The following is a 22,592-nucleotide window of genomic DNA, read 5'->3' on the forward strand; positions in this document are numbered from 1 at the left end:
CTTGTTTTTTAATAATTTTTTAAAGATTTTTCTTTGACATTGTATAAAATTAATGTCCTAAAATTGACCTATATTTAATTTTAGTTCGTTATTTTTTTCAGTACACATTTAAAGTGGGTTCCCCAAAATATCTTTATTCTTGAGAATCCTTCGGAACAATATCAATTTCTAACAATTAATTTTCTTGGGATCCACATAAGCATTATTTTCTGAGTGTAGGATTAATGTCGTCTTACAGATAAGTTATATGACGTCGCTATAATCTATTTTCAAAGGTAACAAAATACCATAGAAAATGTTAATAATTAAAAATATTCATAGTCTCTATAGATACAGTTGTACTTTGTTACTCTAAAAGACAGCACGAGCTTCAACTCGGCTAACTTGATTTTTAGTATTCAACGTAAGTGCAAAGAACAATAAAAAAAATGAATAGACCTGGTTTATATCACGAGTCACATGCTGAAGTTAAACGTGATTCGGCTCTTCTGTTGAAAGAATATTTTGCCAAATTAAATTGGAAAGATGAAGGCGGAGAGTCTTTTTGTGATGTCGGCACTGGACCCGGCGATGTTTCCTTTGGTTATATTTATCCAAATATCCCAAGTAATTGTGGCAAAATAGTATTCAGTGATATTTCCCAAGATATGTTGGATTATATGAAAACGCATTATGAAATTCCCGAAAAATGTGAATTAAAAATTTTGGATATTGCCACAAAGAATGATCTGCCCATGGATATGGAAGGAAAATTTGATCATGTTACTTCTATGTTGGTCATGCATTGGGTAGAAGATAGCAGGTAAATTGAAAACAAGTACGCATATACTGCCGAATGTTCGGCCGTGCCGAATCTTAAATACCCATCAACATGAAACGCATTCATTTTTTTTTGCAAACCTCTCTCTCTCTAATTTAAAGAGTTTTGCTGTTATGGACATTTGAGACAAAAAATTTAATATTTATAAAAATTTCAAATGAATTTTATGGAACCTACATCTCTCTCGAGACAATCACTTGAAATGGTACAGTTTCCGTACCATGGTGGATGCTAGTAGCCTCAGGCTATATAAGATTTGGCCTGTCCGAACTTTCGGCTTGTTTTTATACCCTCCACCAAGGATCGAAATATTGCTCTAAGACCCCATAAAGTATATATTCTGGGTCGTGGTGAAATTCTGAGTCGATCTAAGCATGTCCGTCCGTCCGTCTGTTGAAATCATGCTAACTTCCGAACGAAACAAGCTATCGACTTGAAACTTGGCACAAGTAGTTGTTATTAATGTAGGTCGGATGGTATGGGAAATGGGCCATTTTGGACTACTTTTACGTATAGCCGCCATATAAAGGGACCCTCAGATTTGGCTTGCGGAACCTCTAACAGAAGCATATTTGATCCGATCCGGTTCAAATGTGGAACGTGGTGTTAGTATATGATCTCTAACATCCATGCAAAAATTGGTCCACATCGGTTAACAATTATATATAGCCCCCATATAAACCGATCCCCAGATTTGGCTTGCGGAGCCTCTAATCCAGTTGTAATTTGGAACATGGTGTTAGTACATTATCTTTAACAACCGTGCCAGAATTGGTCAATATCGGTCCATAATTATATATAGCCCCCATATAAACCGTTCTCCAGATCTGACCTCCGGAGCCTCTTGGAGGAGCAAAATTCATCCGATCCGGTTCAAATTCGGAACGGGGTATTAGTATATGGCCGCTAACAACCATGCCAAAATTGGTCCATATCGGTCTATAGTTATATATAAGCGATCCCCAATCACACAAGAATTGGTCCTTATCGGTTCATAATCATGGTTGCCACTCGAGCCAAAAATAATCTACCAAAATTTTATTTCTACACGCAAAAAAATAATTCTTTCCTCCCAAACGAAATTTTTGACAAACAAAGTTCGTTTCTCATTTGCTTTTCGCTGTAAGGGAGTGTATTTGGAAGAAAAGTATATACCTTTTGTGATAAACGTTTATTCTTTTCCAGGATGTAAAAACAATTTCATAAAGACTAACTTAAAAAAAAATTGCTTTCTTGCTAATTGCATTTTCTCTCACACCTTTCTCACATCCACGAGTTTTTTTAGTTCTTAATACCTTTTCCTGTAATACCAACAATGTAGAAGAAATTATACGATTTTATAAATTTTTAAAATTTTTTTACCTTTCGCCTGGACGGAGAATCGAACCGCGGACCATGCACTTTGTAAGCCAACACTCTAACCACTGAGCTATGTACCTGTTATGGTCATCAATAGATAATTATCCATATAAGTTATATTTATATAGTATAGCATGCGGCGCCCACGAACCGAATAAACAAAGTTTATTTAACAGAAACAAACATATAGTTTGGCACCGTGGAGCAGTGGATGCTACGTCCGACTTGCATGCCAAGGGTCGTGGGTTCGATCCCTGCTTCGACCAAAGTTTTTTGTTTTGTTTTTACATATATTCCAGATATGTTCGGAAGATTCCGAAAAAATGTTCAACATTACATTGTAACTACTATATTAAATTTTGAACTGTACAATGTGTCTTATTAAAGACCTAAAGTCAGAAAAGAACAGTGTTTGATATAAACGAAATGGACTATGTTGTTGTTTCAAAAATAACTTCTTTTATTGAAAAAATAAAAATTTTGTAACAAACGAATTTTTTTGGTAATAAAAGTTTAAAATTTTCGAAGCAATTCAAAAAACTCTAACAAAAGAAAAACGTTTTCGGTACACGTTTTCCAAACGTTTTTTTCTTTGCGTGTATAGAAAATTTTGACAAAATTTTGTCAAAATTTTATTTCTATAGAAAATTTTGTTAAAATTTTATTCGGTACATAATCATGGTTGCCACTCGAACCAAAAATAATCTACCAAAATTTTATTTCTATAGAAAATTTTTTTAAAATTTTATTTCTGTAGGAAATTTTGTCAAAATTTTATTCTATAGAATATTTTGTTAACATTTTATTTCTATAGAAAATTTTGTGAAAATTTTATTTCTATAGAAAATTTTGTGAAAATTTTATTTCTATAGAAAATTTTGTCAAAATTTTATTTCTATAGAAAATTTTGTCAAAATTGTATTTCTATGGAAATTTTGTTAAAATTTTATTTCTATAGAAAATTTTGTTAAAATTTTATTTCTGTAGAAAATTTTGTTAAAATTTTATTTCTATAGAAAATTTTGTCAAAATTTTATTCTATAGAAAATTTTGTCAAAATTTTATTTCTATAGAAAATTATGTGAAAATTTTATTTCTATAGAAAATTTGTTAAAATTTTATTTCTATAGAAAATGTTGTCAAAATTTTATGTCTATAGAAAATTTTGTCAAAATTTTATTTCTATAGAAAATTATGTGAAAATTTTATTTCTATAGAAAATGTTGTTGTTGTTTGTCAAACTGAATTATATATCACGTATTAAGATACCTTGCCATCGGCAAGCGTTACCGCAACTTAAGTAATTCGATTGTGGATGGCAGTGTTTAGAAGAAGTTTCTACGCAATCCATGGTAGAGGGTACATAAGCTTCGGCCTGGCCGAACTTACGGCCGTATATACTTGTTCGTATATAGAGTAGTTCTCCATAAAGCCGATTCCTTAATTCCTTGAATTTACTAAATTATGGTTTTCTTCTTCGTTTTTTTAGAATGGCTTTACGAAATATATATAAACTTTTGCGTCCACAAGGTGGCGATTGTTTTATGACATTCTTTTCATATAACAACATTTTTGCTGCCAATTATTATATGGATCATTTAAGTCCCAAATGGTCTCAGTATATTGAGAAGGGTAAATGTTTTGTAAATCCTTTACATTTTTCCAAAGATGCTGTTACTGAGTTTGCGTCTTTAATGAAAGAGGAAGGATTTCAAAATGTTTCTGTAAAGCTAAAACCTGTGACATATTTCTATGATAATTTGGAGAAATTTAAAGGTATGGTAACATCAAATAAAAATATGAGATTTTTGGATTTTATTACTAATGTATTATGAAATTCCTGTTTTCAGAAAATATAATGCCTGTTTGTGCTGCTCTAAATTTTATACCAAAATCCTTACATACGGAATTCATGAATGATTTCATAGATGTTATGGCCAAATGTGGCGCCCAACATCGAGGCCTAAATGAAGTGGATTGTAAATATCAAATGACGGCCGATATGATTGTAGCTTTTGGTGACAAATCGACAACAAATGGTCATAGCTTGCATAGTGGATAAATTGGATAAGATTTTTATGTGACCTAAACTACACTGGTAGAAAAAGTTTCGTTAATACGATGAATTTCTACGTAGTATTAACGAAAGTCTTCATTAAAAGTCAGCCAACGTAGCATTTCGTTATAACAACGTAATTTTACGTTATATTTACGAAACACTTTATGGAATACATTTCGTAGTATTAACGAATATTATTCGTTGTATGAATGAAATTTATTCGTTGTATCGGTGCAGCTTATACGTTGTATGAATGAAAATTATTCATTGTATGAATGAAAGGCGAACGTTGTATAAATGAACACAAACGTTATATTAATGAAACCCAACCAATTAGCGCATTTGAGTGTAGTAATTGGTAGTGTATTATTTTTTGTTAAGATCTTTGAAATAATGATAATCGTATCACCGTGTCCATTTATTCAATTTTTGTGCAACCAAGGTTCATCACCGTAATTGTTCCGCCTTCTTCATCTGAAAGTTCACTTCCCCGGGGATTTTCACTAAAGATTAAAAATGTACACTAAATTTCTTGCGAATATACAAAAAACACCAATTTAACTCACCTCACCCATCTATGTTTATTATTCACAACGAAACTGTAATGAGCGTGTGCACTCTTCAGCGAAAAAACGTAAATGTTGTTAATGTTTGCCCATCAGACAAGTTTTCTGTTGAAGTTTTTACCGTTTGTTTTTCAAGACGCACACGCACACATGTGCTTATTGCCATACTAAGATGTGTATGTACCAATTACATACACGCTAGAGAGAGTATGAAGAGATGTTTTAGAGAGTGAGAGAGTAAGGAGAGGCAGAAATACTCAAACTCCCATTCGTATTATTAATGAACATATTTCATTAATATGACGAAATATAACAATTTAAAATTTATTTTTTAACGAGCCATATCATTATATTAACGATCGATTTCGTTTTATAAATGAAATTTTCAATTCCAGTTTCAGAGTATATAAAACGACTGTTTAGTTTAAAAGTTTCCAAAAGTTACTCTCTATGTGCAAATGATTATAATAATTTCATCTTGGAAAATTTTTTTATTCTAATTCTTGAAAAAATTACAAAGTTAATATTCGTAATATTAACGAAACGTGTTTCATTAATATAACGAAAAACCAAAACACAAAATTGTCTTTTAACGATTGATTTCGTTGTATTAACGATCACTTTCGTTCTTATAACGAAAAATTTCGTAATATTAACGAAAAATAATCAACGAAGCCCGTTCGTTAATAATACGAAACATTTTTCTACCAGTGTAGTAGAATTTTACTGAATAAATGTGAAACATACAGATAGAAAGAAATATTGACCTAATATAAAACAAAACGAAGCCTTAATTCTAAGACATAACATTTACAGATTATTAAGGATAAGTTTCTTTAAAATAATGAAATCTCATAATATTTTTAGCATTCTTGTTTACCTTGTAATACACTGTCAATCAGAGTATTCACTGAAAGAACAATTTTATTTCCTTAGGATCGAATTTTAAAACAAAAGAAGTTTTCTTTTGACGCATTTTTTTTATATGGGTGCATGGTATAGATAGGGCATATACTGACATTACATACGAAATTTTAACAGTATCGGATGAAATTTGCTCCAAAAGGAGGTTCCAAAATTTAAAAATAAGAGTCGGTTTATGTGGGAGACTATATACAATTATGGACAAATATTTCGATGAATATTAGAGAGTATATACTGAATTCACTTGAATTCATAATTTTATTTTTGAAAATTTTATTCCCACAGAAAATTTTATCAAAATTTTATTTCTACAAAAAATTTTGTCGTAAGTTTAGTTCTGTAGAAAATGTTGACAAAAATTTATTTCTATAGAAAATTTTGTCAAAATTTAACATCTATAAAAATTGTATTTCTATAAAAAATTTTGGCAAAATTTTATTTCTATAGAAAAATTTGTTAAAATTTTATTTCTATAGAAAAATTTCTCAAAATTTTATTTCCATAGAAGTTTTGTCAAAATTTTATATCTCTAGCAAACATTGTCAGAAATGTATTATCATAGAAGATTTTCTCAAAATTTTATTTCTATAGAAAATTTTGTCAAAATTTTTTTTTGTCAATTTTTTTTGTAAAATTTTTTTTGTCAAAATTTTTTTTGTCAAAATTTTATTTCTATAGAAAATGTTGTCAACATTTTATTTCTTTTGGTTTCACTGGAATGTGGAACGCCGTTCGCACTCGGCTATAAAAAGGAGGTCCCTTGTCATTGAGCTTAACATGGACTCGGACAGCACTCAGTGATAAGAGAGAAGTTCACCACTGTGGTATCACAATGGACTGAATAGTCTAAGCGAGCCTGATACATCGGGCTGCCACATAACCTAGCCTAACCTATTTCTATGGAAAAGTTTGTCCAAATGTTATTTCTTTACAAAATTTAGTTAAAGTTTTATTTCTATAGAAAATCTTGTCAAAATTTTATTTCTATAGAAAATTTTGTCAAAATTTTATTTCTATAGAAAATTTGGTCAAAATTTTATTTCTATAGAAAATTTTGTAAAAATTTTATTTCTATAGAAAATTTTGTCAAAGCTTTATTTCAATAAAATTTTTTTTCAAAATTTCATTTTGTATTTGTTGTTTTCATCTCAGCTTTAAAACCATTGCGTTGACTAAACTACAAGAGTAGCTTAACCAACAGAGGAAAAGAATGTTTGTCGAATTTATTAGGGCAAAACCCTATAGACTGCAAAATGGTTGGATGGACGCACGTTTCGGAATTACCACATTCCCCATCATCATCCTCTACTTGCAGCAAAACTATCAACCAATTATCAGAATAAATTCGGGTAGTTGACTAAACCCAAAGGTAACCACACTTGAACCCTCCAAAAAAGGTTTATGATAGTTGGCCTTTGTCTAAATAAATCTTTGTACAAACATTTCTCTTTTCCTTTGCCACCGTCACATCATCGATGTGAGTGCAGTTGGCTGGGTTTATTTTGAGCGTGCTTCCTCTTACTTCATTCGTTTTTATACCCTCCATCATAGGATGGGGTTATATTAACTTTGTCATTCCGTTTGTAACACATCGAAATATTGCTCTAAGACCCCATAAAGTATATATATTCTGGGTCGTGGTGAAATTCTGAGTCGATCTAAGCATGTCCGTCCGTCTGTCCGTCCGCCCGTCTGTTGAAATCACGCTAACTTCCGAACGAAACAAGCTATCGACTTGAAACTTGGCACAAGTAGTTGTTATCGATGTAGGTCGGATGGTATTGAAAATGGGCCATATCGGTCCACTTTTACGTAAAGCCCCCATATAAAGGGACCCTCAGATTTGGCTTGTGGAGCCTCTAACAGAAGCATATTTCATCCGATCCGGCTGAAATTTGGTACATGGTGTTGGTATATGTTCTCTAACAACCGTGCAAAAATTTGTCCATATCGGTCCTTAATTATATATAGCCCCCATATAAACCGATCCCCAGATTTGGCTTGCGGAGCCTCAAAGAGAAGCAAATTTCATCCGTTCCGGCTGAAATTTGGTACATGATGTTGGTATATGGTCTCTAACAACCATGCAAAAATTGGTCCACATCGGTTCATAATTATATATAGACCCCATATAAACCGATCTGCAGATTTGGCTTGCGAAGCCTCAAAGAGAAGAAAATTGCATCCGATCCGGCTGAAATTTGGTACATGGTATTGGTATATGGTCTCTAACAACCGTGCAAAAATTGGTTCACAGCGGTCCATAATTATATATAGCGCCCATATAAACCGATCCCCAGATTTGGGTTGCGGAGCCTAAAAGAGAAGCAAATTTCATCCGATCCGCCTGAAATTTGGTACATGATATTGGTATATGGTCTCTAACAACCATGCAAAAATTGGTCCACATCGGTTCATAATTATATATAGCCCCCATATAAACCGATCCCCAGATTAGGCTTGCGAAGTCTCCAAGAGAAGCAAATTTCATCCAATCCGGTTGTAATTTGGAACATGGTGTTAGTATATGATCTTTAACTGCCGTGGCAGAATTGGTCCATATCGGTCCATAATTATATATGGCCCCCATATAAAACGTTCTCCAGATTTGACATCCGGAGCCTCTTGGAGGAGCAAAATTCATCCGATCCGGTTCAAATTAGGAACGTGGTGTTAGTATATGGTCGCTAACAACCATACCAAAATTAGTCCAATCACACAAAAATTGGTCCATATCGGTTCATAATCATGGTTGCCACTAGAGCCAAAAATAATCTACCAAAATTTTATTTCTAGAGAAAATTTTGTCAAAATTTTATTTCTAGAGAAAGTTTTGTTAAAATTTTATTCGGTTCATAATAAAATTTTCATCATTGTCAAAATTTTATTTCTATAGAAAATTTTGTCAAAATTTTATTTCTATAGAAGAGTTTGTTCAAATTTTATTCGGTTCATAATCATGGTTGCCACTCGAGCCAAAAATAATCTACCAAGATTTTATTTCTATAGAAAATTTTGTCAAAAGTTTATTTCTATAGAAAATTTTGTCAAAAGTTTATTTCTATAGAAAATTTTGTTAAAATTTTATTTCTGTAGAAAATTTTGTCAAAATTTTATGTCTACTTTGTCAAACTGAATTATATACGTATTGGATCGATCTTTTTTGATTTAATATATACCACGTATGGACTTACATCAATTTAGAAGATGGTGTTAGGAGGTTTTAAGATACCTTGCCATCGGCAAGCGTTACCGCAACTTAAGTAATTCGATTCTGGATGGCAGTGTTTAGAAGAAGTTTCTACGCAATCCATGATGGAGGGTACATAAGCTTCGGCCTGGCCGAACTTACGGCCGTATATACTTGTTATTTTTTTCACCCTCCACCATAGGATGGGGGTATATTAACTTTGTCATTCCGTTTGTAACACATCGAAATATTGCTCTAAGACCCCTTAAAGTATATATTCTGGGTCGTGGTGAAATTCTGAGTCGTTCTGAGCATGTCCGTCCGTCCATCTGTTGAAATCACGCTAACTTCCGAACGAAACAAGCTATCGACTTGAAACTTGGCACCAGTAGTTGTTATTGATGTAGGTCGGATGGTATTGCAAATGGGCCATATCGGTCAACTTTTACGTATAGCCCCCATATAAACGGACCCCCAAATTTGGCTTGCGATTGCTCTAAGAGAAGCAAATTTCATCCGATCCGGCTGAAATTTGGTACATGGTGTTAGTATATGTTCTCTAATGACCATGCAAAATTCGTCCACATCGGCCCATAATTATTTATAGCCCCCATATAAGCCGATCCCCAGATTTGACCTCCGGAACCTCTTAGAGGAGCAAAATTCATTCGATCCGGTTGAAATTTGGTACGTGGTGTTAGTATATGGTATCCAACAGCCATGCAGGAATTTGTCCATATCGGTCCATAATTATATATAGCCCCCATATAAATCGATCCCCAGATTTGGCTTGCGGAGCCTCTAAGAGAAGCAAATTTCATCCGATCCGGTTGAAATTTGGTACATGGTTTCAACATATGATATCGGTTCATAATCACGGTTGCCACTCAAACCAAAAATAATCTACCAAAATTTTATTTTTATAGAAAACATTGTCAAAATGTTATTTCTATAGAAAATTTTGTCAAAATTTTATTTCTATAGGAACTTTTGTCAAAATTTTATTTCTATAGAATATTTTGTCAATATTTTATTTCTATAGAAAATTTTGTCAAAATTTTATTTCAATAAAAATTTTGCCAAAATTTTATTTCTATAGAAAACTTTTTTCAAATTTTATTTCTATAGAATTTTTTTTTCCAAATTTTAGTTCTATAGAAAATGTTGTCAAAATTTTATTTTGTCAAAATTTTATTTCTATAGAAACTTTATACTTAATTATATACGTATTTAATCGGCCTTTTTATACTCTCCACCATAGGATGGGGGGTATATTAACTTTGTCATTCCGTTTGTAACACATCGAACTATTGCTCTAAGACCCCATAGAGTATATATTCTGGGTCGTGGTGAAATTCTGAGTCGATCTGAGCATGTCCGTCCGTCCGTCCGTCCGTCCGTCTGTTGAAATCACGCTAACTTCCGAACGAAACAAGCTATCGACTTGACACTTGGTACAAGTAGTTGTTATTGATGTAGGTCAGATGGTATTGCAAATGGGCCATATCGGTCGACTTTTACGTATAGCCCCCATATAAACAGACCCCCAAATTTGGCTTGCGGAGCCTCAAAGAGAAGAAAATTTCATCCGATCCGGCTGAAATTTGGTACATGGTGTTAGTATATGGTCTCTAACAACCATGCAAAAATTAGTCCATATCGGTCCATATTTATATATAGCTCCCATATAAACCGATCACCAGATTTGAACTCCGGAACCTCTTGGAAGACCAAAATTCATCTGATTCAGTTGACATTTAATACGTGGTGTTAATATATGGCCTCAAATACCCATGCAACAATTGGTAGAAATCGGTCCATAATTATATATAGCCCCCTTATAAACCGATCCCCAGATTTGACCTCCGGTTCCTTTTGGAGAAGCAAAATTCGTCCGATCTGGTTGAAATTTGGTACGTGGTGGTAGTATATGATATTTAACAACCCTGCCAAAAGTGGTCCATATCAGTCCATAATTATATATAGCCCCCGTACAAACCGATTTGGTTTTGGAGCCTCTTGGAGGAGCAAATTGCATCCGAGTCAGTTGAAATGTGGTATATTGTGCTAGTATATGGCCGTTAACAACCATGCCTACCTAGGTCCATATCGGTCTATAGTTATATATAGCCCTCAGATAAATCGATCCCCAATCACACAAAAATTGGTCCATATCAAGTTCCTTATTGTACATAGCCCCCAAATAAGCGACCCCCATATTCCAATTCTGGCTCTCTACGTACCGTGCAAAAAGTCCATATCGATTCGTAATTATTTGTAGACTTAACTATATATAACTTTTTTGTCTAATTTATACCATGTATGGACTAACTCACAATTTAGAAAACGATGTTAAGAAGTTTTAAGATACCACAACCCAAGTATTTCGATTGTGGATGACAGTCTTTCGTAGAAGTTTCTACGCAATCCATGGTGGAGGGTACATAAAATTCGGCCTGGCCGAACTTACGGCAATGGGCAAAAGAAGTTTTTCATATAAAATTTAAATTTTTTTAGGTGTTGGGTGGATTTTTCGATTTTTTCTAAAAATTAATTTCTAAAACTAATCAAAATTTCTCTTCCTGGTGGGTTCAGTGTACCATGCAAAAATTGGCCCCTATCGATCCATGATTATAAATCGATGCCCAGATTTGCATTACGTAGCCTTTTGAAAAACAAATTTTATCCGATCCGGGTGAGATTTTGTACGTGATGTTAGTGCATGTTCCTCCAATAACCGTGCAAATCTTTGTCCATATTGGACCATTATTCTCCCTCATATATACTTGTTTTTACATCATGATGCAGGGTACATGAACTTTGGCCCGGCTGATATCAATGCCGTTAAATCAAGTTCTAACATATTGTTTGAATTGTATCCACCTTTTGGATAATTAAAATTATAATTACCACTATCATCTACGAAATGGAGGTCTAATAAATCAATTTATGCCGACATACTACATAACAAAACAAGATAAACCTTTATTATGATTTTGTTTTTAGATAAATATTCAGTTCGTTTAATGTTATCAAAGGCGAAAGAAGGTATATTTCTATCCCAAAAAAAAACATATATTTAAAAAAACTTCATTCATAATCTCTTTATAATCAGAAACAATATGAATAAACCAGACATCTATTATAAGTCCCATCGGACTGCAAAAGTAGATGTGGGCGATATGTTCAGAGAATTCTCGAAAAAAATACAATGGCGCCCTGAAGGTGGAGATGTTCTATGTGATGTTGGGACTGGACCAGGAGACGTTTTCGCTAATCACATTTATCCATTGGTCAAAGAGAAATGTGCTAAAATTATCCTTAGTGATATTTCCAGCAAAATGTTGGACTATTGTCGAAACATTCTCCAAGCATCGGAAAATTTTGACTATGAGATCTTAGATATTTCTGCTCATGACAAGCTTCCTACAAAATTACTAGGTCAAGTTGATCATGTTACCTCAATGCTGGTAATGCATTGGATTTCAAATCATAGGTAAATCTATTATAATCATAAACCTATTGCAATGTATTCTTTTATTTGTTATTTTCTTCAATAGACAAGCATTGAGGAATATCTATAATCTTCTGAGACCCGAAGGAGGAGACTTTATTGTTACATTTTTCTCGTATAGCAATTTTTTCGAAGCCTGCTACCAATTGGCTAATAGCTCTAAATGGTTACCTTACACCAATGGCAAAGGCCAATTTATAATGAATTTTCAAAATTCCAAAAACACTGAGGAAGACTTTCGTATAATGATGGAATCTGTAGGATTTCGAAATGTTGAAGTTAAAATGAAGTCAGTATTATATGACTATGGAAATAAGGACATTTTTAAAGGTAGGTGAAACTATTGATTTGTTTAGTACATTATCGGGTCGAAAAAGCTTGGAAAATATTAACGAGTTTTCTCATTAAAATTGATCCAAAAACAAGTATATACGATTCGGCCAGGCCGAATCTTATGTAACCTCCACCATGGATTGCGTAGAAATCTACTAAATACTATCGAATTACTTGGGTTGTGTGTAATACTTGCCGATGGCAAGGTATCTTAAAACTTCTTAACATCGTCTTCTAAATTGTAAGTTAGTCCATACGTGGTATATATAACATAAAATGGCAGATTAATGATGGAATTGATGGAAGGGTTGATATTTTCACTTTGAAGCACTCTAATCAAGTAGTAGCTTTTAAAGAGACAATTCAACTCTTCAATCAACGGACGCATTAACGCATGGTATGTAATTCTACCTAATACATGTTCTTAAGCTGTATTATTCAATTATGTATGGAACAAAATATCGGTGAAATGGGCGCCTCGGTGGCACACCTTCATCCGATGGTCCAAATTTTCGATGACGCTGAGGCATAAAGGAGGTTCTATACCGTTAATGTGCCGAATTATCTCATCCTTTAGCTCTTTAATTGTTTCTGGCTTATCGACGTACACCTTTTCTTTCAAATAACCCCAAAGAAAAAAGTCCAACGGTGTCAAATCACATGATCTTGGTGGCCAATTGACATCGCCATTACATGAGATAACACGGCCATTGAATTTGTTGCGCAAAAGAGCCATTGTTTCGTTAGCTGTGTGGCAAGTGGCATCGTCCTGCTGAAACCACATATCGTCCACATCCATATCTTCCGATTCGGGCCATAAAAAATTCGATATCATCTCACGATATCGAACACCATTCACAGTAACTGCCTGACCGGCCTCATTTTGGAAAAAATACGGCCCGATGATACCAAACAGTCACTCTTTGTGGGTGCATTGGTTTTTCGACAATCACTCTTGGCTTCTCATTCGCCCAAATGCGGCAATTCTGTTTATTGACGAAACCACTGAGGTGAAGATGTGCCTCATCACTGAAGATGATTTTCTTCGAAAATTGATCATCCACTGTTACCATTTCTTGGAACCATTTAACACGTTGTTGGATTGTGTATCTCTCCATGGTTCAAATTGAGTAAGTCTGAAATAGAGAAATGTCAAATAAAATTCGAAAAAAAACTTGGCGTTTAGGTGTGGTTCACATTCAACATCGGCTCTTACAATTTAACCACCCTTTATAATGCGGGACACTGACATAGGAAGTGGTACGAATCTTCCGTAACTTCCGGGCCCATGCACCATCTACAGATATCATCATCCTTAAGGCCTATTCTTACCATGTGTTTCCCATGTGTGTTATGTCATGTTATGATGCCAATCAAGGGCCGCAATTCCTCTCTGTTCATCGACATTAACATCCCAGCAAAAAAATTTGGAAGTTCTTCCAAAGGCACAACTTTAAAAGCTCTTCCAGAAGATGCACTCCCAATGATGTTCTTTATTTTAACTACCCGGGAAGTTCTTTTAATTCAATTTTTATACCCTCCACCATAGGATGGGGGGTATATTAACTTTGTCATTCCGTTTGTAACACATCGAAATATTGCTCTAAGACCCCATAAAGTATATATATTCTGGGTCGTGGTGAAATTCTGAGTCGATCAGAGCATGTCCGTCCGTCCGTCCGTCTGTTGAAATCACGCTAACTTCCGAACGAAACAAGCTATCGACTTGAAACTTGGCACAAGGAGTTGTTATTGATGTATGTCGGATGGTATTGCCAATGGGCCATATCGGTCCACTTTTACGTATAGCCCCCATATAAACGGACCCCCAAATTTGGCTTGCGATCCGGCTGAAATTTGGTACATGGTGTAAGTATATGGTCTCTAACAACCACACAAAAATTGGTCGAAATCGGTCCATAATTATATATAGCCTCCATATAAACCGATCACCAGATTTGACCTCCGGAGCCTCTTGGAAGACCAAAATTCATCTGATTCAATTGAAATTTGGTACGTGGCGCTAATATATGGCTTCAAACAGCCATGCAAAAATTGGTCGAAATCGGGCCATAATTATATATAGGTCCCATATAAACCGATCCACAGATTTGACCTCCGGAGCCCCTTGGAAGAGCAAAATTCATCTGATTCGGTTGAAATTTGGTACGTGATGTTAGTATATGGTATCCAACAACCATGCAGGAATTGGTTCATATCAGTCCATAATTATATATAGCCCCCATATAAACCGATCCCCAGATTTGACCTCTGGTGCCTTTTGGAGAAGCAAAATTCATCCGATCTGGTTGAAATTTGGTACGTATATGATATTTAACAACCATGCCAAAAGTGGTCCATATCAGTCATATATACCGACATATAAACCGATCCCCAGATTTGGTTTTGCAGCCTCTTGAAGGAGCAAATTTCATCCGAGTCAGTTGAAATGTGGTATATTGTGCTAGTATATGGCCGTTAACAACCATGCCTACCTAGGTCCATATCGGTCTATAGTTATATATAGCCCTCAGATAAATCGATCCCCAATCACACAAAAATTGGTCCATATCAAGTTCATAATTGTATATAGCCCCCATATAAGCGACCCCCATATTCCAATTCTGGCTCTCTACGTACCGTGCAAAAAGTCCATATCGATTCGTAATTATTTGTAGACTTAACTATATATAACTTTTTTGTCTAATATATACCACGTATGGACTAACTCACAATTTAGAAAGCGATGTTAAGAAGTTTTAAGATACCACAACCCAAGTAATTCGATTGTGGATGGCAGTCTTTCGTAGAAGTTTCTACGCAATCCATGGTGGAGGGTACATAAGATTCGGCCTGGCCGAACTTACGGCCGTATATACTTGTTATAACTTGTTTTTTTCATATTTTTAATGAATAATTTTAACTTTTTTTGTTTCAAATAGTTTAAAAACAGAGAAAGAATTCATAAAATGGTACAAATCATTTAAATTTTGTCGACAAAAATTCTAAATCCAATCTGAAAAAATTGTGTATTTTTTTAAATATTTGAGGTCAAACGTTTCTGACAAGCGTTAGAATCTATTAAAAATTAAAAAATATTATAAAAATTATTTATTTGACAAAATATCATAGAATTTCTTAATTTACATCCAAAACATTGAATTGGGATCACACCTAAAGAAGTGATGCAAATTCTATGCAACGGCTGTTGAAATGGAGGACTTCCGTCCTATGACAAACCCATGTTAAATTCATCGCTTCTGCGTCAATTTTGCACCACTTCCGGATCCAAAAAGAACATTTTCATTACATTTTTGGCGATGCTTTTTTTGCTGGGATTTTGCAGTCCCTTCGGCCTTTTCGTCCGATATCCACTTGGTTTCCTCGCAAACTTCCGAAGAGACCCAGGGTCTTCGCCATAGTTCATCATATTTAACCTCTATTCTGTAATGATAAGAAGATAGTGGAGGAAAAACGTTCGCTAGGACATTATTCGTTCCACGAGCGCCCTGCTTAGCTAGCACATCCGCTTCCGCATTTCCTATTATCTTGCAATGCCCAGGTACCCAGCACAGTGTTATATTATGCTGTTCAGTAAGAAGCTTGAGTTCTCTACGACAGCGGCTGACTACCTTTGACCTTGTGTCAGCCCTGCGCAATGCTGCCTGACTGTCGATGAAGAAGCTGATATCGCTTCGGATTAACGGCCTCATCAACAGCAACTCAGCAGCCCGGACTATCGACTTACAAGAAGGTAGTGACTCCAAATCGCTATGATAAACAAAATACGACGGCCAAAGCGCGATCCCGGAGGCTGTACACGACGATGCTGACGAAGTTTGACTGCGTGGTAATGGACGACGAAACCTACGTCAAAGCCGACTACAAGCAGCTTCCGGGACAGGAGTTTTATACGGCAAAAGGAAGGGGAAAGGTAGCAGATATTTTCAAGCACATAAAACTGTCAAAGTTCGCAAAGAAATATCTGGTTTGGCAAGCCATCTGTATCTGTGGCTTGAAAAGCAGCATTTTCATAGCTTCCGGGACAGTCAACCAAGGAATTTACGTGAAAGAGTGTTTGAATAAACGTCTGCTGCCTTTCCTGAAGAAACACGGTTGTTCCGTACTGTTTTGGCCGGATTTGGCATCTTGCCATTACGGTAAAAAGGCCATGGAGTGGTACGCCGCCAACAACGTGCAATTGGTTCCCAAGGACAAGAACCCTCCCAACACGCCAGAGCACCGCCCAGTTGAGAAATACTGGAAATTGTCAAGCGGAACCTAAAGAAGACCAAAAAAACTGCTGAGGACGAGCAGCAGTTTAAGGCAAACTGGCTTTCTGCGGCGAAGAAGGTGGACAAGGTGGCTGTACAAAATCTGATGGCAGGTGTCAAGCGTGAGGCCCGGCAATTCGGATTTGGAAAAGCGAAAGCCTAACTGAATAGTTTTCCTGAATTTTATACAAATTGAACTTGAAAAAGAAATTTAATTTGATTTTTTAAATAAACGATTTCACCGATTTACACGCGTTTTCCCTTGACCAAATTTTGACCGTATCACCCTTTATAGTGCCGCATAGGTCCTCTTTATGCGATCCGTAGTTTGGAATCCAAGAGAACTCCCAAGTACCTTGCGGATTGATCGAGGGGCTCAACTTCGTCCCATGGAATTCGGGAGCCTTGTATACGATAACCTTTCTCCTCCTAACGAACCGATATGAACTTTTGCGCGTGATTAGAGAGGCAGAATTTATATGGGTCTATATACAATTATGAACCGATATGGACCAATTTTTGTGTGAATGGGATCAGTTTATCTAGGGTCTATATGTAACTATAGGCCGATTGGCATGGTTGCTAGCGGCCATATACTAGCACAATGTACCAAATATCGGATGAATTTTGCTCCTTGAAGAGGCTCCGGAGGTCAAATCTGGGGATCGGTTTATATGGAGGCTCTATATACAATTATGGACCGATATGGACTAATTTTGGCATGGTTGTTAACGTTACCCTCCACCATTGGATGGGCGGTGTGTTAACTTTATCATTCCTTTTGTAGCACATCGAAATATTGGCCTAAGACTCCATAAGGGATATATATTCAAGGTCGTGGTCATATTCTGAGTCATCTAGCAATGTCCGAACGAAACAAGATATCAACTTTAAACTTGGTATAAGTGGCATTAATGTAGATCCGATAGTATTACAACTGGACCATATCGGACCACCTTTAGATATAGCCCCCATATAAAGCGACCCTCAGATTTGGCTTGAGAATTCCCTTAGAGGAGCAAATTTAATCCGTATGCTTGAAATTATTCCGTGGAGTTAGTATATGGTCTTTAACAACCATGCAGAACTTGGTGTAAATCGGTCCATAGTTATATATTTGGCACCATATACACCGATCCCGAGGAAGAATATCGAAACAAAAATAAAATTTAACTAAAATTTTGCGTGAGTTTAAGTACGGAATTTTTTTCAGTGTAAAATTGGCCCATATTGGTTCATAATTATATATAACTCCCATATAAACCGACTCCTAGATTTGACTTCAGCAACCTCAAGGAGGATCAAATTTCATCCGATCGGGTTGAAATTTGGCTCTCTAATTCCCAACTTATATTTCAATTTTTAATTTATGTTTCAATTTTTATACCCTCCACCATAGGATGGGGGGTATATTATTATACCCTCCACCATAGGATGGGGGGTATATTAACTTTGTCATTCCGTTTGTAACACATCGAAATATTGCTCTAAGACCCCATAAAGTATATATATTCTGGGTCGTGGTGAAATTCTGAGTCGATCTGAGCATGTCCGTCCGTCCGTCTGTTGAAATAACGCTAACTTCCGAACGAAACAAGCCATCGACTTGAAACTTGGCACCAATAGTTGTTATTGATGTAGGTCGGATGGTATTGCAAATGGGTCATATTGGTCCACTTTTACGTATAGCCCCCATATAAACGGACACCCAAATTTGGCTTGCGAGACCTCTAAGAGAAGCAAATTTCATCCGATCCGGCTGAAATTTGGTACATGGTGTTAGTATATGGTCTCTAACAACCATGCAAAAATTGGTCCACATCGGTGCATAATTATATATAGCCCCCATATAAACCGATCCCCCGATTTGGCTAGCAGAGCCTCTAAGAGCAACAATTTTCATCCGATCCGGCTGAAATTTGGTACATGGTGTTAGTATATGGTCTCGAACAACCATGCAAAAATTGGTTCACATCGGTCCATAATTATATATAGCCCCCATATAAACCGATCCCCAGATTTTGCTTGCGGAGCCTCTAAAATAAGCAAATTTCATCCGATCCGGCTGAAATTTGGTACGTGGTGTTAGTATATGGTCTCTAATAACCATACAAAAATTGGTCCATATCGGTCCATAATTATATATAGCCCCCTATAAACCGATAACCAGATTTGACCTCCGGAGCCTCTTAGAAGACAAAAATTCATCTGATTCAGTTGAAATTTGGTACGTGATGTTAATATATGGCCTCAAACACCCATGCAAAAATTGGTCGATATCGGTCCATAATTATATATAGGCCCCATATAAACCGATCCCCAGATTTGACCTCCGGAGCACCTTGGAAGAGCAAAATTCTTCCCATTCGGTTGAAATTTGGTACGTGGTGTTAGTATAGGGTATCCAACAACCATGCTGGAATTGGTTCCTATCAGTCCATAGTAATATATACACCCAGAGAAGGAATATGATCACCTCAAACATGTTTTAAGAGCAAAATGTTATTTTTGGGTGGTGACCATGTAACATGGTTTTCGCAACCATATTATTTTCTCGGAAATCATGTATCTGATTTCGGCAATCAGGTTATATTTGACGAGAAAATAACATTTTAGTGACAAACATGTTACATGGTCACCCTACAAAAATAACATTTTGCTCTTGAAACATGTTTGAGGTGATCATTTTCCTTCTCTGCGTGTAGCTCCCATATAAACCGATCCACAGATTTGACTTCCGGTGCCTTTTGGAGAAGCAAAATTCATCCGATCTGGTTGAAATTTGGTACGTGGTGGTAGCATATGATATTTCAGAACCATGTGAGTTGAAATTTGTGGATGACAGTCTTTCGTAGAAGTTTCTACGCAATCCATGGTGGAGGGTACATAAGATTCGGCCTGGCCGAACTTACGGCCGTATATACTTGTTAATTTTTTAATTTTAAATTCGACTAAATACAATATATCAATATTTTGTTTTTTTTCAGAGTCTATGATTTCAATATGTCCAACACTGAATTTCATACCAATTTCCCATCAAGATGATTTCTTGAATGATATGGTTTCTTCTACGGCTGAATTTGCCTCTACGAAACTTGGTATTAATATGGAAAGAGCAAAATACCTTTTCACTAATAATTTGATCGTTGCATACGGCCAGAAGCTGAGACAACTTTGAAAATTAATATTTTTATTGACAATATAAAAGATATATGTAACAATAAATAATAAATTCGGCTAGGCCGCATTCACCACCATGCATCATATATATTAGTTTCCTTCGATAAACTCCTCATCGCACAATGCCAAGTAATGTACTAATTATATGACATAGTGCCTCTAGATCTAGATCGTTTCAAATAATACGGTTCCTGAAGTTATATTTAAAGTTTCTACATATGAAAACTACATCAGCTTCTTAATTTATATGATCCAGATTTTATTTGAGTTTTAGATGAATCTTAAACATCTCGTCTAAGTATGAAATCAAATCCGATAAAGCAGTTAATGTCTTTTATATGACTCGAAATCTAAATCCTGTAGATTTCTACCACCATCTCTCGAATAAGGACGAGTAGTAAAATCGGCTCATTTTACTTTTAGTTTCGGGCAATTTGAATAAGTGTGCTTTCTATCGTTCCAAGAAATTAAAACATGAGGCCCAGTTTATATGAGAAGACAAACTCTTACCGACATAAACCAAATTCGGCGTATCTTTCTATGGACCTAAACGGCCTCGGGACATCGGTCAAGGTAGATTGGTAGGTATAGTGGCAGACCGATATTTCAGGCTCATGTAGACTATTCAGTTCATTGTGATACCACAGTGGTGAACTTCTCTCTTATCACTGAGTGCTGCCCGATTCTATGGTAAGCTCTATGACAAGGGACCTCCTTTTTATAGCCGAGTCCGAACGGCGTTTCACATTGCAGTGAAAGCTTTGAAACACCCAGAAATGTCACCAGCATTTCTGAGGTGGGATAATCCACCGCTGAAAAACTTTTTGGTGTTTGGTCGAAACTGGGTTTGAACGACCCTGTGTATGCAAGGCGGGCATGCAAAGCATTCCACCACGGTGGCTCCTTTGTCATCGGTCTATATGGGGACTATGCCAAAGCATGGACCGATACGCCCCATACACTCAAAACAAAAGTGAACACTCTATTTCACTAAAGCCAATGTAACTATATTTTAGTTCATACAATTATTATGTTTGGAGAAAGTTTCCGTTACTCCAACAATTTTTTGCGTACGTTAGATAAATGAAATAAAAAACGGGAAAAATTATACACAAATTAACAAAATAATTCGTATTTCTCACAAAATAGTTTATTTTTTCCTTTAAATTTGTAAATTTTACTACAAAAGCGTCCATCATGAACTTCGTATGTCACTAAACACATTCTTGCTATTTTGAACTCCAATTTTTTCCTTCCAACTACAAAATTTTCTTTAACAAGTGAAAAAAAACATTTACGTGTAATAAATTTTCTTGAATTTGTCGAAAAATATTTACTTATTTTTGTGATATCAAACGGGAAAAAACGGGAAAAAATTATACACAAATTAAGCATAAGAATTTACTAAATTCGTATTTCTCACAAAATAGTTCATTATTCCTTTAAATTTGTAAATTTTACTACAAAAGCGTCCATCATGAACTTCGTATGTCACTAAACACATTCTTGCTATTTTGAACTCCAATTTTTTCCTTCCAACTACAAAATTTTCTTTAACAAGTGAAAAAAAACATTTACGTGTATTTGTCGAAAAATATTTACTTATTTTTGTGATATCGGCGTGATACCAGCGCTTGTAGTAGTATTTAGTTAAAAATTTCTAAAAATATACAAAATTTTCTAAAATTAATCAAAAGTTTTCTGTTCACTGTTTTTCAGTATAGTGGGTGCATCTATTTTCGATTTCAGAACAAGTAAAGGGTGATTCTTTTGAGGTTAGGATTTTCATGCATTAGTATTTGACAGATCACGTTTTCAGACATGGTGTCAAAGAGAAAGATGCTCAGTATGCTTTGACATTTCATCATGAATAGACTTACTAACGAGCAACGCTTGCAAATCATTGAATTTTATTACCAAAATCAGTGTTCGGTTCGAAATGTGTTTCGCGCTTTACGTCCGATTTATGGTCTACATAATCGACCAAGTGAGCAAACAATTAATGCGATTGTGACCAAGTTTCGCACTCAGTTTACTTTATTGGACATTAAACCAACCACACGAATGCGTACAGTGCGTACAGAAGAGAATATTGCGTCTGTTTCTGAGAGTGTTGCTGAAGACCGTGAAATGTCGATGAATGAAATGTCGCAGCAATTGGGTTTGTGTTATTCGACCACATGGAAGATTTTACGCAAAGATCTTGGTGTAAAACCGTATAAAATACAGCTCGTGCAAGAACTGAAGCCGAACGATCTGCCACAACGTCGAATTTTCAGTGAATGGGCCCTAGAAAAGTTGGCAGAAAATCCGCTTTTTTATCGACAAATTTTGTTCAGCGATGAGGCTCATTTCTGGTTGAATGGCTACGTA

General features: G+C 35.5%; 2 protein-coding genes across 2 annotated transcripts; both read left to right on the forward strand.

The window, feature by feature from the left end:
- Positions 1-347: 347 nt before the first annotated feature.
- On the forward strand, positions 348-5,670 carry LOC142226472 (juvenile hormone acid O-methyltransferase-like). Its single transcript, XM_075296517.1, has 3 exons — positions 348-802; positions 3,669-3,955; positions 4,030-5,670. Exons 1-3 carry the CDS (start codon positions 429-431, stop codon positions 4,239-4,241), a joined length of 873 nt encoding a protein of 290 aa, XP_075152632.1. The 5' UTR covers positions 348-428; the 3' UTR covers positions 4,242-5,670.
- A 6,369-nt stretch (positions 5,671-12,039) lies between these two features.
- On the forward strand, positions 12,040-20,305 carry LOC142226474 (juvenile hormone acid O-methyltransferase-like). The gene is made up of 3 exons (XM_075296521.1): positions 12,040-12,414; positions 12,479-12,762; positions 20,027-20,305. Exons 1-3 carry the CDS (start codon positions 12,041-12,043, stop codon positions 20,215-20,217), a joined length of 849 nt encoding a protein of 282 aa, XP_075152636.1. The 5' UTR covers position 12,040; the 3' UTR covers positions 20,218-20,305.
- The last annotated feature ends 2,287 nt before the right edge of the window (positions 20,306-22,592 follow it).

This window comes from Haematobia irritans, chromosome 2, assembly GCF_050003625.1.
Source record: "Haematobia irritans isolate KBUSLIRL chromosome 2, ASM5000362v1, whole genome shotgun sequence".
Lineage (NCBI taxonomy): Eukaryota > Metazoa > Arthropoda > Insecta > Diptera > Muscidae > Haematobia > Haematobia irritans.